This window comes from Saccopteryx leptura, chromosome 12, assembly GCF_036850995.1.
Source record: "Saccopteryx leptura isolate mSacLep1 chromosome 12, mSacLep1_pri_phased_curated, whole genome shotgun sequence".
Taxonomy (NCBI): domain Eukaryota; kingdom Metazoa; phylum Chordata; class Mammalia; order Chiroptera; family Emballonuridae; genus Saccopteryx; species Saccopteryx leptura.
In genome coordinates this window covers 23147995-23165602 of record NC_089514.1, presented here as the reverse complement: position 1 = coordinate 23165602, position 17608 = coordinate 23147995, and the positions used below count along the sequence as shown (strand labels likewise).

The following is a 17608-nucleotide window of genomic DNA, read 5'->3' as shown; positions in this document are numbered from 1 at the left end:
AAGAAGGTAACTGATAAATTGAGAGGTTAAGTAGTTCTTGTTCAAAAGTCCAATCCAGGGGGTCATATAATACATGCTTTGGATATTCAATCTATTTTAAAACTCAGTACATTGTAGCTGCCATTCTGATTCAATTTTCAGTTTCAGGTGTTGCTGCTACATTCACTAATTAACAAATGTTAATAAATTACCAGCCATGTACCTGGCATTGTCTAGCTTTAGATACTTTCATGATAAAAATGTACAAATCTGAATTTCAATTCTTACAATCTCATATTTCAGATCTTCTGATTGTCACCTGTTATAAAGTTTGGACTGTTAAAAAATAAAATTTGTATATTAATCTTTAAAAGTCAAATTTTATAGATTGAATTATCAAGCAATAGGTTAGAAGCTACAAGTGTCTGTTTTTCTTAAGTTCATATGCTGTGTCCATTTACATCTTTCTTTCTAAAAACCAGCTGAAGTGTATCTGATCCCTTGTCTCCACAGATTTTTTTTTTTAATTATTGCAGCCTGTTTTAATCAGTTTGGGATGCTATAACTAAATACAACAGGCTGGGTGATTTAAACAACAAACATGTATTTCTTTTAGTGGAAGTCCAAGATTAATGTGCCAACAGATTCATTGTTTAGTGATAACCACTTTCTTGGCATATTATCTCTCTCTCTCTTATGTCTCTTATAAGGACACTAATCCTTATAAGAAAACACTAAAATTGTATACATAAGCACAGTTGGCGAATTATTTTCAAAAGTAACTGTAGAATAGAACAAAAGATCATCTATAGAGAGAACGTGTATAGGGTTTGGATTAAAGGTAGGCTGCAAAAGAGGCCAAACAGACAAGATGACACTAAGATTTGACCTTGATGTTGACTTTTAAGGAGCAACAGAAGCAAAGAAGGGCAGCTGATTTAAGTCGGTGTGAAACATGTTTTAGACATGTTGACTCAGGGTGGCCAACTATCCCTGTGAATGTGTTAAATGAGACATTGGAAACATTGATCATATATTCTTAAGAGAATTTGCATTAGAGCTATAGAGGAAATATGAAGTTACGTACTTAAAAAGAGTATGAAAATTGTGAAGCTAATTAAATGTTAAGGAGAGAACACTATTGAGAGAAGACAGATTGTAACAAAAAAATCGGGAAGGAATAAAAGGAAATAAGGAAGTAAGAGCAAAAGTGCTAAGAAATGTAGCTTATTATAAGAACAATAGGTATATTAATGTGGGTATGTTTAAAATATGAACTTGAGAGAAATGAAGCATGAGATCTGATTTTTGTTAAAGTAAGTATTTCCTAAAAGCATATATTTGAAATATAACTTCTTCCCTAAAATTCCTTATTATTCCAAAAGATACATAATCATAACTGTCCAAAATTGACATTCTCTATAGGAAGATAGGGAATAAGTATATTCCCCATAGAAATATAAATATATACATACATAACACATTTATTAATAACTAACACTAATAATTATCAAGAATAATTATTTAAACATGAATATTTATTAACATTTACATATATAATATGTAAACAGACACACACAAACTTATTCACATAATAGATGGGCATTTTTTGCTATCACAAATTTCAGAGACTAGTGGGAAAAACAGAGTTAAGCAACACATACAATATAGTGGTTTAAGAATGAAACTTCATCACCATTAATTGGATGATCCCCATATACAGAAACTAATGTATTATCTCATTTCTGTTCCCCAATATAACTCATCCACTTAATCATGAACTGTCAATAAGGTTATAAAAATAAGCAGAGGAGTAGTGTAAAGGAAAGTGTACTTAATTCTAAATAAGAGGTAAAAAAACATTCCAGATGAAATGGTAATTGAGTTGCAGAATGGAGACTAGAAAAAGAGCCTGACCAGGCAGTGGCGCAGTGGATAGAGCATCGGACTGGGATGCAGAGGACCCAGGTTCGAGACCCCGAGGTCGCCAACTTGAGCGCAGGATCATCTGGTTTGAGCAAAAGCTCACCAGCTTGAGCCCAGGGTCGCTGGCTCGAGCAAGGGGTTACTCGCTCTGCTGAAGGCCCACAGTCAAGGCATATATGAGAGAGTGATCAATGAACAACTAAGGTGTTGCAACATGCAACAAAAAACTAATGATTGATGCTTCTTATCTCTTCGTTCCTGTCTGTCTGTCCCTGTCTATCCCTCTCTCTGACTCTCTCTCTGTAAAAAAAAAAAAAAAAAACCTGGAAAAACAGCATCAGAGAGACAGTATGTGAAAATAGAAAATATTGAGAAATTAAGTGTTAGCTGTGCTTAAGGCGCAAAAAGTGGTGTAATTTAGCTGGACCAGCTAATGGGATGAGGATAGAGGAATAAGAAAGACATATGTTCTAAAAGCCCTGAAATTGGTTTATTAATTTTTGGTATTTGATTTTATCTTATAGGTAAGAGAGCCATTTAAAAATTTCTATTGTTGATGTTTGTTCACATATAGTGAGTGTTCTGATATTTGGATTCTAAAACAATCATCACAGTCATTGCATGCAAATATATGGAAGAGAAAAGACTTTGAAGAAATAGAAAAAAAATAGATTTTTATTGTAATCATCTATATAATTAATGATAGAACTATAAATTAAGGTAAGGTAACAAAAATGGAAAGGGTAAGAGAGATCAAAGAGCAGTTTAGGAGAATAATTCAAGTACGTAATGAACAATGTAAAGGAGTGTAAGGACGCAGTGTTGACAATTATGCCTGTAAAATTGTCATATATTGGGACAGGTTTGGGCAAACTAGGACATCTCTAAGAGATGTAAAATCTGTGATAACACATTTCAGATGATGAAAGGAGAGAACATTATTCACCATCTAGCTGCAACAACATTACACAAATTTCTTAATTTCTACATAGTTTTAATTTCCTCACTTTGAATGGAAAACATAGGGTCCTATGATGATCAAATAAGTACATCTTGTGAAATCCTAGTATAGCAAATGACACCCAATCTGAGCTGTACAGGCACTTGCTCTTAAAAAAAAGAAACACTTTATGAAGACAAATTTGAAAGTCGTATAGAATAGCAACATGTCAAAAATATGAAAAGGAGAGAAACTATGATAATACATCAGATATATAACAGGAAATGTAAAACAGGCTAGCTTGACTGAGTTGCGCAGAATGGAAAATAACGCTATGCGTCTCAGAAGGTCAATTTGGAAGACATTGCATGAGAATCATGAAATGCAAAAAAAGTATAGACTTTTAATCAGCAAGCAATGGAACATCACCAAAGCTTTTTCAGTGGAACTGGCCTCTGAGAACAGATTAAATTTTAAGAGGAACAAGTAGATGTGTGTAAAGGTCACATAGTAATTTGGTAGAGGCAAGATTACAACTGAATTACGTGTTAAGTAACACACAGCCTTCATCTTTTCACTGTGCCATTGAGGTTCTTAATGAACCTGTTGCCATCTGCTGAGGTATACTGAGGCATAACCGAGTAAATACAGTATTTGAAGAGGAAGTGACATTGAGAAGCTATGGGTGAGAAACAGCCTAAACGCAAGCTCTGAAGCCAGTTGTGTTAGCTTATGTTCTTAACTTTAAAAGGGATGGCGTTTGTCACAGGGTTGGTCAATATAAACCTTCCAGTTTTCTAAAATTGTCTATTAAATTTCTGGAATGGTTTCCTGCGGCCTGTACTTCTACACGTACCCTTAAAATAAAGCCCCGTTAACTGAAGTTACTTGAATTTATATTCATTCTTTACAACCTGTAAAAGTTTAATTGGCCTTTAGTGATTCAAATTATTTTATGGCAATTAAATAAAAAATTCTTGCTTGGCATGTACTGAACGCTTAACACATAGTGGCTATTTTATAATAACATTAAGATCAGAAATGACCCATCTACAGGGAAGCTTTATAGAGTAGTGGATAAGAGCAAGAATTATGGAGCCTGACGACTTGTTAAAAAGCCCATCTTTGACATTTACTGGTCATGTGACCCAGGACAAGTTACTTAGTATATTAATTGGAGGAAAGAGTATTACCAACACTATAGTGTTGTGAAGATTTAACAAGGTTTTTTTTTTTGATGTTTAAAATACTTCTTGAAAAATAGTGAGTTTTGAAGAAATGTATAATATACAAAAATAAATAAATAGACTAACACAAATGTCATCCCATCAAATTTTCATTGAAACATGTCAGACCAATAATAACTATCAGTGACTGAGAATTTCTGGCTTGGGATGATTGTAACTGTTTATTCTCCTGAATTTGTTGTTCTTTGAAAAAATAAATAAATATTTGAAGCGCAGGTAGTTTTTCTTTATCCAGAATATTCCAGTCTTTACTCCTTTTTTGTCCTTGTTATTTATTGCATGCAATACTAGGAATGCAATAGACACTGAATACATGTCTAAGGGATATAATAATTGAAATATTTAAGAAGACATATTGAACTTAGCAAATTTCATACTTTTGTACATTGATTAGTTTTTGAAATTTAAATAGACAGATTATTGCAAAAACCCAAGCAATGCACTTGAAGATCAGAATCCCATGATTCTGGATGCATTTTTTCTTAAAGTAAATATGTGCATTAATTATTTTTTAAAGTCTGAAATCTGACTGCATTTGTTCATATTAACAATTTATAGTAAAAATATGGATTGCATTAAAATTATGTTATAAAGTATATATGAATAATTATAACTGATGGCAAGGAATAATTAGTCTGTGACATACAATAAAATAAGTATCTAGATTGCAGAAATAGATAACAATGACAATATATTATAGTACTGAGAACACAACAATACTCTGTATTTGTATTATCCTTATTTACATAAGAAGAAACAGGCACAGGGAAGTAAAGTGTCTAAGATCACAGTGAGAAGAATAAGAGAAGTCAAGATTTAAACTCAACAATTTAATATCTGATGCCACAAAAGGAAAACACCGCTTATATTATACAATGGTATCACTTTTAATATGTTTTTAAAAAGTCATTTGGAATAAATAATTGCATGTTCACAATATTCCTTTTTAAATTTTAAAAGTTATAATGATGAAAATATTCAAGAATGTAATTCCAGGTGTCATCTTTCTTTATACAATATAATTATTAATTTTTTAATGAAAGAGATTTCTAAACTAGCTTAATAATTTCAAATAGAGTTCCCACCTACACAGAGAAAAAAATAAGAGCTGTAGAAACTTAGAGATAAAATAAACATGTTTCTCTACAACCCTGAGTTAAAACTTATGTCATAAATATTGTGTATCTTATTCTTTAGCAAAGGTTTCTTAAAAAATAGAATGAAATAAAAATAAAATTTTGCACATGACTGGATCTTGAGTAGACTCCATAAAATTTTTTTAAACTTTTGTTTGTTTATTTATTTATTTATTTCAGTGAGAGAGGAAGGGGGAGAGAGAGAGAAACAGGAACATTGATCTATTCTTGTATGTTCCCTGACCAGGAATCAAACCGGAAACCTCTGCACTTATGGAAGATACTCTAACCAACCAAGCTATCTGACCAGGGTGACTCCATAACATTTTCAAAGAAAAGATACTGCCAGACTTCCATGAAAGCAATAACGTTGGATACAAAATAGCAATAAGCAAAACAAATTATCTAGTTGTGTCCTTAAAATGTCAAATCTCTTAACTCTGCTCACACTGCTCCCAGTCTATTGTTTTGTTGTTATAGAGCTACATTTTTCTATTCCTCTCTATATCACCTGGCTTCTGCAAATGTCTGGCTTCGACTGTCACTTCAGTTATATTGCTTCATAGTTCTGCATATTTCTTTTGTTTTCTAATTCTGCACATTGCATTTTTTCAGCTCTCCTATAACTTTAATTTCTATTGACCCTTACTATATAGGTCTAGTCTAGCATCAATACATACCAAGAGAAAAGCTATGATGGGGACAGCGGATGGAGTATATAGTGTTGCTAATAAGAATTTGTGTTCTTCATAGCTTATCCATTAGGTCAATGATTGCAATGTTTCTGTTTGGTGGATCTAGTTGACAAAGTAGCATTCTAATAGAATGACTGTCCTGAACCATGTCCTGGTACAAGGAAAAGGTGTGGGGGTGGTTGGGATGGGGGCACAGAGCTCAAAGAGAAAATTCCAGTCTCATTTGTTTAGGAGTCAGAGATCAAATTTTGATCTAAGGACTGGAAATTAAAATGGGAAACATCCCCTTTTCTCCTTAAAGGAAGCACAGAAGGAGGAGCTCCAATACCTGGACACAAATCTCCCTCAAACTTAACTCTTAAGAGTCTTGGCTGACTTTTGAATAACTCATGCATGGAACAAGGCACAAGGGAACCTGGTGAAGAGCAGAAAGGTAAAAAGCTAGAAAATTGCTAAGCAGAGATTTCAACTGCTGTCTGTTGTTGGCAAGACAGAATTTCGAGTTCAAATCCTACCAAGTGGCATTGGCCTTATACTAGGCCTTACCCTAAGATTAAAGACTGCCAAGGATAAAGCATATGCATCAAGACTAAATACAGTAATAAATGATCTACATGTCCTAACAAAGTGTAAATAAAAGCCTCTAAAAGCCATAGAATGTTTTGCATATTATTTCACTGCCTTTTACAATAAAATTAAAGAATATTTAGAGGACTACAATATGAACTAGAGTCTCTACAGTAAACTCACCATAAATATTTGCTAATAATAATAGTAATTTATGAGACATATAAAGAAGAAAAATGTGACCCAAATCAGGCAAATAATAATAATAATAGTGTTAATTTAATTAGAACTGCACATGGCTCAGGTGTTAGAATTAGCAGATAAGAATTTTAAATTAATTACTATTAAGATTTGAAAACATAGTAATAAGTGACAAACGGACAATCTCAGCAGAGTGATGAAAACTCTTTATAAAGAAATAAAAATTCTAGAACTTAAAAGTCTAATCTCTGATGTGAGAAATCTACTAATGGGCTTAATAGCAGAAGAAAAAGCTTGTGAAAGGGTAAGTTGAAGGCAAATGAATAGCTATTATCATATCTAAAAATAAATAAATAATAAAGTTATTATTATTTTTTTTTGTATTTTTTCTGAAGCTGGAAACAGGGAGAGACAGTCAGACAGACTCCCGCATGTGCCCCACTGGGATCCACCCGGCACGCCCATCAGGGGACGACGCTCTGTCCACCAGGAGGCGATGCTCTGCCCCTCCGGGGCATCGCTCTGTTGCGACCAGAGCCACTCCAGCGCCTGGGGCAGAGGCCAAGGAGCCATCCCCAGCGCCCGGGCCATCTTTGTTCCAATGGAGCCTCGGCTGTGGGAGGGGAAGAGAGAGACAGAGAGGAAGGAGGGGGGAGGGGTGGAGAAGCAGATGGGTGCTTCTCCTGTGTGCCCTGGCCGGGAATCGAACCTGGGACTTCTGCACGTCAGGCCAACGCTCTACCACTGAGCCAACCGGCCAGGGCCAATAATAAAGTTAAATTAAAAAAAAAATGACAGCATTATTGATCTTGAGACAATATCAAGTAGTCTAATAAACATGTACTGTGAGTCCCCAAAAAAGGCGAGAGAGACAAAGAAGTAATGTTTAAGGAAATAATGCACATTTCCCCCCCTAATTTGATCTAAAATATATTGCTTATGAACTCTATCGATTAAGGCAAGAAAATGAATTAAATAACATTAAGTACAGTAAAGAAAGAAATAGAACTGTATTGGTTCAAAAACTACAAAATTATTTACAAGAAAATTTTAGTGAATTTTCAAAAAAAATTAATCAACAGAAGCAAACAGAAGTTTTAAAATGAGATCCAATCATATATGGCCAATTTATTTTCTACAAAATCACCAAGGCAATCTAATGAATAAAAGAATGTGTACTATAAATGGTGCTAGATTTGTGGGTGTATATATGGAAATAATAAATCTTGAACCCTACCAAATACCATACAAAAAACTATATTACAGACTCTAAGGTAAAATTAAAACTCTAAGTTTTCAAAATAAATCTTTGGATTATTTCTTTGAAACTTTGTGATAGTAAAAGATTTCTCAGAGAAAATTTAAAAAGTCAAACTATTTCATAAAAGAAAAAATAATAAATTGAACTTCAAAATTGCTTTTCATCCAAAGTTATCAGAAAGAAAATAAAAAGACATGTTACAAACTGGTGAAATATGTATATTTAAGATACATGTATCTGAGAGATGACATATATCCATAATCTATAAAGAATTCCAACAAATTAATTAGACCAACAACCCAATAAAAAATAGATGAGAGCTTGAACAGTTTACTAAAGAAAATATGTGAATGTTCAATAAATATATAGAATGTTGCTAAACAAAATTACTTATTGGAGAAAGATTACACACAACACGATAGCTTTTTACCCATTAGTATTGGTAAAATATGTCAATATCTTATTCTAATAATTTTCCCCAGTCAGTTCAAATATCCTTCCTCAGTGAAAGCTGTTGGCTTCCCATGAGTACTTCTAGAGACATTTTATACATATACAAACATATAGTTTTGTTCCTTTTTAACATAAATATTATCATATATTATATCCTGTCAAGCATTTATTTGGAATCTATCCATATTATTACATAAAGAGACTGTTCATTGTGTTTGTAACTTTACGAAGTTCCATTTAGGGGCTTCAGTTTAACACTATAAAAATTATTTCACTTAAGTAAATCATAAAAAAACAGGAACTGTATTATTCCATACGTAGGTGGGACATAAAAGTGAGACTAAGAGACATTGATGAAAGTGTGGTGGTTACGGGGGGAGGGGGGAAAGAGAGAGGGAAAGGGGGAGAAGGAAGGGCACAAAGAAAACTAGATAGAAGGTGACAGAGGACAATCTGACTTTGGGTGATGGGTATGCAACATAATTGAATGATAAGATAACCTGGACTTATTATCTTTGAATATATGTATCCTGATTTATTGATGTTGCCCCATTAAAAAAAATAAAATTATTTAAAAAAAATTATTTCACTATGTGGTTTAAATCTTCAATACCAAAGAATTATTTCTTTGCCCAAGCATCACTCGCTTTGTACAGGAACATCACGATGGTAAATTTAAGATAAATGAAAGGTAATAGATAGTCTTACTATTACTACTTTACTGTATAAGTCAGCTAATACCCAAATATTACCTAATTTTTCAAAAGATAATTATAACATTTCACACTTATTAAATTCAAATATGTATTAAATTTTAAAATTTCCTAATTGCCTTTAGTATACTCACAAGGAAAGAGTATGACTAGCCTGACCAGGAAGTAGTGCAGTGGATAGAACGTTGGACTGGGACACAGGGGACCCACGTTTGAAACCCTGGTGTTGCCAGCTTGATCATGGAGTCACTGGCTTGAGCATGGGATCATAGACATGGCCGATGGTCACTGGCTTGAGACCAAAGGTCACTGTCTTGAGCAAGGGATCATTCACTCTGCTGTAGCCCCCAGTCAAGGCACATATGAGAAAGTAATCCATGAACAACTAGGGAGCTCCAACGAAGAATTGATGCTTCACTTCTCTCTCCCTTCCTTGTCTGCCTGTCCTTATCTATCCCTCTCTCTGACTCTGCCCACACACATACACACACACACACACACACACACACACACAAAGAAAGAGTATGACTGTGTGCTGCAGACATTTCAAGTGAATGAACAACAAACAAAAATGTAGTCATAAAAATTAAGCAACAGAGTATGTTTTAAGCCAAATCTTTGGTAACTTTCAAAAGAGCGGAAGGGGACAAATGTGCTTGTTTCTTCATCAAAGCACTTCAAATGCAAACAAAAACTTCTTTATATAGTCTTCAGTTTGTTTTATGATCTATTTTTTCTCTCACATACAATCTTTCAAAAACAGAGGTTTTAAAATTATTATTATTTTTATCTTAATCTGAATGAAGGGAGTGAATTTTCACTTTTAGAAAAATCCTCCATAATAAGAACGGATTCTATGGGGATCAGCAGAAGTGAAAAAACTGTAAGAATCATATCTTCATTCAAAAATGTGTGGGGCTCTTTGGCCAACATTGTCATGTCTACGGCTCATATATTGTTTCTATGAATGACCCTCAGCATGATAGTATGATGCCTGAAGTTAAGCAGAGATCAAGTGGCCCGAGGAGTCATAAAATGGGTATTTTTTAGACTGAAGGCAATTTTTAATTTTTTTTATTTTTCATTTATAAATCTGATGTATATTACCCTGTAATTGAAAAAGTAAGGAAAGCACATGATAATTCAATATAAGAAAAAAAAGGATTGTCTTCTCCCCACTCAGTTCTGTCTCATTTGTCCCTTTCTCTAGAAGCCACTGTTACAAATCGCTTGGTTTTACATCCTGGATGATACTGTTATTTATAAACAAATGTCAGTATGCTGTCTATAACAATACATGTAATTAAATACACAATTACAAAGAAAATCTTAGAAATATATTCACAGTTCACAGTATAATTTCAAATTCCAAGATCCAAACCTTAATTTAGAAAGCGTGTTCTTGTTTCCCTTGTTGTTCAACTGCAGTAAGTATACATCATACAGCACATTCAAAAGTACAATACGCAACACAAGTGATGGGTTCTAATGCATTGCCTTTGAGTTGAAAATGAGGCCACCTAGAGGTTCTGAGCTTAAAAGAAATGCCTCACCGCTGGCTTTTCTCCACTTTCCCTTTCTTCCTGAGATGAAACTCAAACTCTGGCTCATGATCCTCTTGGAGGGACACAGGAAAAGGCAGAAGTTACTTATGCACCATTGTTCTGTATCCAAATGAATACCTGACCCAACACATGGCATGACCTGGAGTAGAGCTGCTATAAAAATGTAATTCTCCTTTAACCTATCCATGTAAATCATCAGAAAGCTTCCCTCCACTGATTTAAACAAATTTGGTCTTTGACCTCTGGAGTCAGAATTGGCCTCAACAACTCTTTCAGATGTTTGTAGTATTGACTGTTTGATGTATGTCAACTACCATAAAATGCAATGCTATTTCAAACAAATCTTCAAATAATGCCACATATGCCCAAAGTCATGGTAACAGTCTCTTTATTCCAAGTAAAGCAGTAGCATGAAATACTACAGATTAATGAAATAATGCTCTTTGTTGCATCAAGCTTTGGCATTTAATGCAGCTGTGATTTGCGGTATTGTTCAACCGGTTGCAACACCTGTCAACGTGCTTCCTATAGAACTTCAAAAGGCTTCCAATAAATACCAAATGCTTGAAAGGGCTCTCATGTGTATAAGTAAGAATTTTTGGGGGTCTGTGAATTTTTGTTGCTTAACAACCAGATCAGTACAATAGTTCATAAACCAATCAGTTGCTTAATGATCTTTCTGCAAACATTCACGTCTGACAATTTGAGATACTACAGAAGACCAAAAACATTATATTTGTTCACTTTTCTGGTAAAAAGTAAAAAAAAAAAAAAAAACCCTAACAATATATTGAACACTTTTTAAAGAAAATTTAAACTCTAAAATTAAAGCAGGATTTCCAATCAAAACTATTTTTATAATTTCTTTAGGCATTATAATTTTGTCAAGAAATTTTTTAAAATTTAGCACTTATACATAAATATTATATATTTATATACATAGTTAACTATTTATCAATATACAATAATAAATTATAATATAAAATAAATTATAAACAGTATTTATATACAAATATTATATAATATTTATATAAACATACAAAAATTATATATTTATATAAATTTATATCTTTATATTAAAATAAATTTCAACATCTTTTGTCAAACAATGCTTAATAAACTGTAATACAGGAAGATATTGTATTAAATAAAGTATTAAAATGTTTTGGTACTTAATAGTTCAAAAAATGGTTTTATTTAATTGAGACCAACTGGCCTCATTGCTTCTTGTAAACTTTGCAATATATATTCAGTAAAAAGGAATAAAAATGAACAGATGTTTCTCCTTAAAGAATGCAGACAAAGATTTTCTTACACAATAAATCAGCTGCTAGTGGAGTTCCAGGACATTGCTTCAGGCTATTTAGGTATAAAACTTAAAAAAAAAAAAAATCCCCAAAGGATTTACCTCCGTGTGGATCCAAAACTGGTAGAGGAGATTGAACTGAAGATGCACAGCGTACACTGACGGTGGGATGAAGAGCGCCAGCGGAGAGTAGAATATCTGGAAAATTAAAAAAATGTTACATGTGCACGCGTGATTTCTCAGCGTAACATCTACTATTACTAATGATTCAACATCGGAGTCTACACATCAGCAAACATGTCTTATTCTTTCCCAAGTTCACCTTACTCCTTATATTTTATTTTCACATTTGACTTAGCAACATCAATATTCCGCATGGTGATCAAGTTGCAAGCATATTAGAGCTAAGTCCAGTGGACTTCTATTTCACACTTAATGTTGTCTAGTTAAAATACCATACGTGGTATGTTATTCCCTTAATCTTGAAAAGGCTGGATGTGTTTCTTAGACTTAAAGAGGTTTTCTATATATACACACATACTCATTTTCTTTAAGTAACAAAATTGTAGGTTCAGGTGTCTTTATACCTTGAGAACTCGCAAACTCTTGTATTATATATAACCTGGCATTTTTAGTAATAAAACAAAATTGTAATCTAAAAAGTGATTTCATATAAGGAGAAGATAAAATAAATGGTCTCTTCAAATTTGTTTTTATGTGGTTGATTGAAGGCACAATATCTCCTAATTTTTCTTAATTTAGCAAAGAAGGGGTTATGATATAGTGCCACAATTGAAACAAATTTTAAAGTTTAATATTTCTTAATAGACGGAAATGACTCTGCCTTATAAAAAACAACTTATTCTTAAACCACAGAACTGGTTAGAATCAGCTAATAAGCACAATCTGCTGTGTTCTCTTTATGGCTTTGATCCTCAAGAGTGGTTTCATGTTGTAAGAAAACATCTTATTAAATAAAAAACTAATCAACCAAATAGGAATAAAAAGAATATGACTTCCAACTTATAGTTCATATTTTGTAGAGTTAATATTTCTTAAATTCAAAATATTTAAAAGTATTTCTTCAGAATATTACAATTTTATTTTAAGATTATTTTAAGGGTTTTGTTTTCAATTAGGTCAAATATTATTTCAACAATGTTTGGTAATGATTAAGTATTTGAAATTGGACATTTACATAAACTCATCTAGTTGTTTCTGACCTTAAGTTATGAAAAGTCTTAATTGTCATAACAAACAGGATCAGTTTCCTTATTTATAAATCTATTATTAAGCAATGAATTAGATTAGTGAGCAACCAAAGAATATCAGGCTTTTATTTAAGATATCTACTTTTAAGCTCTGGTTCCACTCTCAAAGATATTCACAAAGTTCTTAAACTTCCCTGGGCTTCACTTCTCACAAGTGAATTGTGAAGGAAAATAATCATTTGAAATCTAGCTACCTTTTTTGTTCAAAAAGATCTGTGGTCAGCAATATGATTTTCTGTAATATGTTAAAATAGTTCTCTTACAACAGGTTAATAAAATACTTATGTGACCTCTGGTGTAAATACTTTGGGTTAAGGAGTATTTTGAAAACTTTGAGATGTGAATAAAAATGTAAAACTAAAATGATTAATAATAAATAGTTCAATTTGGAAAGAGGGTGTATACCAGATGAATATTCATAGTTCATTATAATTCCCTAAATTGTGGAGAAATAGTCCTTGGAGGTAGTAATAATATTTATGAAAAAGGTGGTTCTATGGTCAAATAACTTGTCAAGTGGTTAGTTAAACAGGCGAAGTTTCTTCTCAGAGCCTATACCATACTATTGTCAACCATGAGCCTATTAACCCATAAAATACTTTATTAATGAGTTTCCCACAGAATTAGATTTCCTAAACATACATTTGATGAAGCAATATCTCAAATCTTACAAATCATTACATATAATGGTGAACTGACAATTAGAAAAACAAACTCAGCCTGAATTTAAAAAAAATCACATTTCCAATACAAAATAAAGAAATAGGTTAGAGCAGGGGTCAGGACCCTTTTTGGCTGAGAGAGCCATGAACGCCACATATTTTAAAATGTAATTCCATGAGAGCCATACAATGACCTGTGTACATTACACACTATCCAATAAAAATTTGCGTTGTCCTGGAGGACAGCTGTGATTGGCTCCAGCCACCCGCAACCATGAACATGAGCGGTAGGAAATGAATTGATTGTAATACATGAGAATGTTTTATATTTTTAACATTATTTTTTTTATTAAAGATTTGTCTGTGAGCCAGATGCAGCCATCAAAAGAGCCATATCTGGCTCGTGAGCCATAGGTTCCTGACCCCTGGGTTAGAGAGTAAGTCACATGAATCACTTGAAATTTAATGTCTCGTTATGAATAGCACTATAATCTAATGATACAATCAAGGATCTAATTTCCAAAGTTCAGAGCAGCTTAGTAAATGTCATCCAGCTCTGAGATGATCAGTTATCTTCTCTACTTCCAATGTTTGCATTGCCAAATCCTCTATAGTTAAAAAAACAACAACACACAATTTAAATGCCCCTTCCATCAGAGAGCCTCAAATAGTACTAATTTGACAGAAGAAATTTCTTCCTCAAACTTCAACTCTCAGTACCCGGGCAAGAGGACATTATACTATTTAGCAAAAATATCCTTCTCTGCCATGTATCTACCCATGTCATTCTCACTCCAAGGCTCTTTAGCCTAAGTTTCACTGTCTACTGTAGATTATTTCATTATCTTTTAATAGAAGTCATAGATAATAGGATCATAGAGGAGAGGAATAACCTAGACCTGTGTGTGTGAGGAGGGAATGAAGATAAGAAGAATGTAGCCAGAGATTGCTTTGGATTGTGGCACTCATACGCAGACCTCAAGAAATCTGTGAACACCCTTGATCACTACCGGAAAGCATGACCTTGCGTGTGTGAGGCCATGTGCCATTTTCTAAAGAAGCAGTCTATAGCTCTCATCAGTTTGCTGAGCTGCACTGACAACTCAACTGTGTCTGAAAGCTGTAAACTGAGGGGCCCTGAACTGCCCAGCTGGTGCTGGAGGACACTCATGGCACTCACCAAACAGGGTGTGGGAATGAAGTAGGTGGGTGACTGGATTCAAGCACAGTTTGGGGAGTTCTGGGCAGATGTAACAGAAGGCAGAGGACTGTGCCTTCCAGAGTCATTGAAAGTAAGCCCCTTAGGTTGAATGAAGGAGGAAATCAGGCCAGGAAGCATGGCAAAGTAGGAGAAAAAGCAGGGGCTGAGGGAGAGGACAGCTGTTCATGCTCCTATGCAAAGTGGGTGATGTGAATAATTGACAGAAATGAAAAAAAAAATCTTCTGAACTCTGAGGTTCATGTTTTATTTAAGTAATTTAACTTTATTAATATCTGTACTTCTATACTCTTCATTTTTTAAGTACTACTAGAGAAACTTTTTTCTTCAGAATTGAGAAACTAAAGATTGAAGAAGCAAGTACACTGTCTCATATTCCTTAAGTCTCTATTTAGTAGTGACACACACCAAATCCTCTGGTTGCAGATAGATGGTACTGATCACTTCCCTTAAAATACATACATCTTCGAATGTATCATATTTCTGGAATAAGAGCTTTTTGTTTCTAGTCAGAAAGTACTTATCTTTAAGTATCTAGGCCCATATTTCTATCTCCATTTTTTGGAGTATATCTATTTTCTCTTTTCCCCATTTCATCCTCTCATTCATCCTATATTCTAGCCATACTCCTACTGTTATGCACTTAACTGAGTCTTTCTAAAAGAAGAATGATGGCCTAGACCCCTCAGTACCTCAGAAGGTGACCTTATTTGGAAATAGGATCTTTATGCAGGTAATTGAGTTAAAATGAAGTAATTAAGGTGGGCTCTAATCCAATGACTGGTTTCTACATAAAAAGGAGAAATCGGGACACAGAGACAGACATGCACACAAGAAGAAAGCCATGTGAAGCTGAAAGCGGAGATTGGGGTGATGAATCTACAAGCCGAAGAACACCACAAATTGCCAGCAAGCCTCAAGCTAGGGGAGAAGGATGGAACTAATTCTCCCTCACAGTGCTTGGAAGGAACCAACTCTGTTGAAACCTTAATCTCAGATTTCCAGCCTCTGCAACTGTAAAACAATAAATTTGACTTGTCATCCAGTTTTTGGTATTTTGTTATGAGCAGTCCCAGGAAACAAATACACATACCATACTTTTTTTTTTTTGGCCATTCCCTAAATTTATCATATTTTTTTCATTATTTTATGTTTCCAAAGACATTCTCCCCCTACAGAATGTTTCATTTGCAACTCTGTTCATGGCAAAATGTTCTTCTTCTTACAAATTGAGGACAAGCATCATTTTGGGGGGAGATGCTTCCCCGGGTAATCAGAGCAGACTTATCTCTTTAAAATCTTAATAGCTTATATTACAAGGCTGTTGGCTCTCTTGAATCCCCCCAAGGAAAGCAGTCCCCTTAAGAACAGAAGCTCATGTCTTTTCCTAATGTCCCCAACCTCTGCCACTATGACTAGCTCCACCAGTCAGGATTGTATATGGGGAAAAAAAAATGACTGGATGCACTTCTCAAAATAAGAACAAGAACAAGTTAGAGGACTGAATATTTCATCAAGATGTATATTACTTATTCTTCATTATAAGGACTACAAATGACTAAAGGGTTTCAGTAAAGAAAAACATTAAAAAAATCAGAGAATAATTTTTACCTAATTTCAAAAATTTTAGTAAACTACAGAATAATTCTATCTTCCTATCACATGCTAGAATCAAGGGTTTGAAACCGGTCAAGACACAGATTGGCAGAGGGCTTCATTTGTATAATATGTGGACATAAACTTTGTCCTGTGAGCTGTCTGAATGGTGGTTGAGGGAGGCGAAGGTATATGGTTCTGAGGCAAGGTCCTGAGAAAAGTTTTGTTTCTTTACTTCAAGGGGGGGCTCAAGGTATGCCTTCCTTCTGTGACATAAGAATGATGAGAATTTCATCCCCAGTGCATTTGACTGCATGACATCAAAGTTGTTCTTTCTTGTGTCTTTATTTGTTCACATTTGTCTTTATATAACTCCAACTCCCACATATTGAAAAACAGTCTTTGCTTATAAAGTTTGGCAGGGAGTATGATGTAATAATAAGATCTGATATTTCACTAAAGGTTCCTGTGAAATCTTATATGCAAACTAAAAATCAATATTATACATGCAAGTCATACTTGATATAATTCAAAGAATTTCCACATTTATTATTTAAGGTGATCTTAAAAATAACATGACAAAGCAGAGCAAATATTCATTGTCCTATTTTATGTACAAAATCACTGGAATTGAAACAATTGATTCAGAGTGGAAAAGTTATAGCTGCAATCTAGACTTCTTTATCCTTAATGAATTGCTACCTCGTGTTTCTAAATGTAATTAGTATATTTTTAAATTAGTCTCAAAAATATCATTATAGGCCCTGTCCGGTTGGCTCAGTGGTAGAGCATCGGCTTGGCATGCAGGAGTGCTGGGTTCAATTCCCAGCCAGGGCACATAGGAGAGGCGCCCATCTGCTTCTCCACCCCT

General features: G+C 33.9%; 1 protein-coding gene across 1 annotated transcript in view; it reads right to left on the bottom strand.

The window, feature by feature from the left end:
• Positions 1–17608, bottom strand: part of AGMO (alkylglycerol monooxygenase) — a 314576-nt gene that overhangs the window by 177000 nt on the left and 119968 nt on the right. The window contains exon 5 of the mRNA XM_066354139.1: positions 12092–12187. Within this exon, the coding sequence (XP_066210236.1) occupies positions 12092–12187 (96 nt within the window). The remainder of the gene's footprint in view (positions 1–12091; positions 12188–17608) is intronic.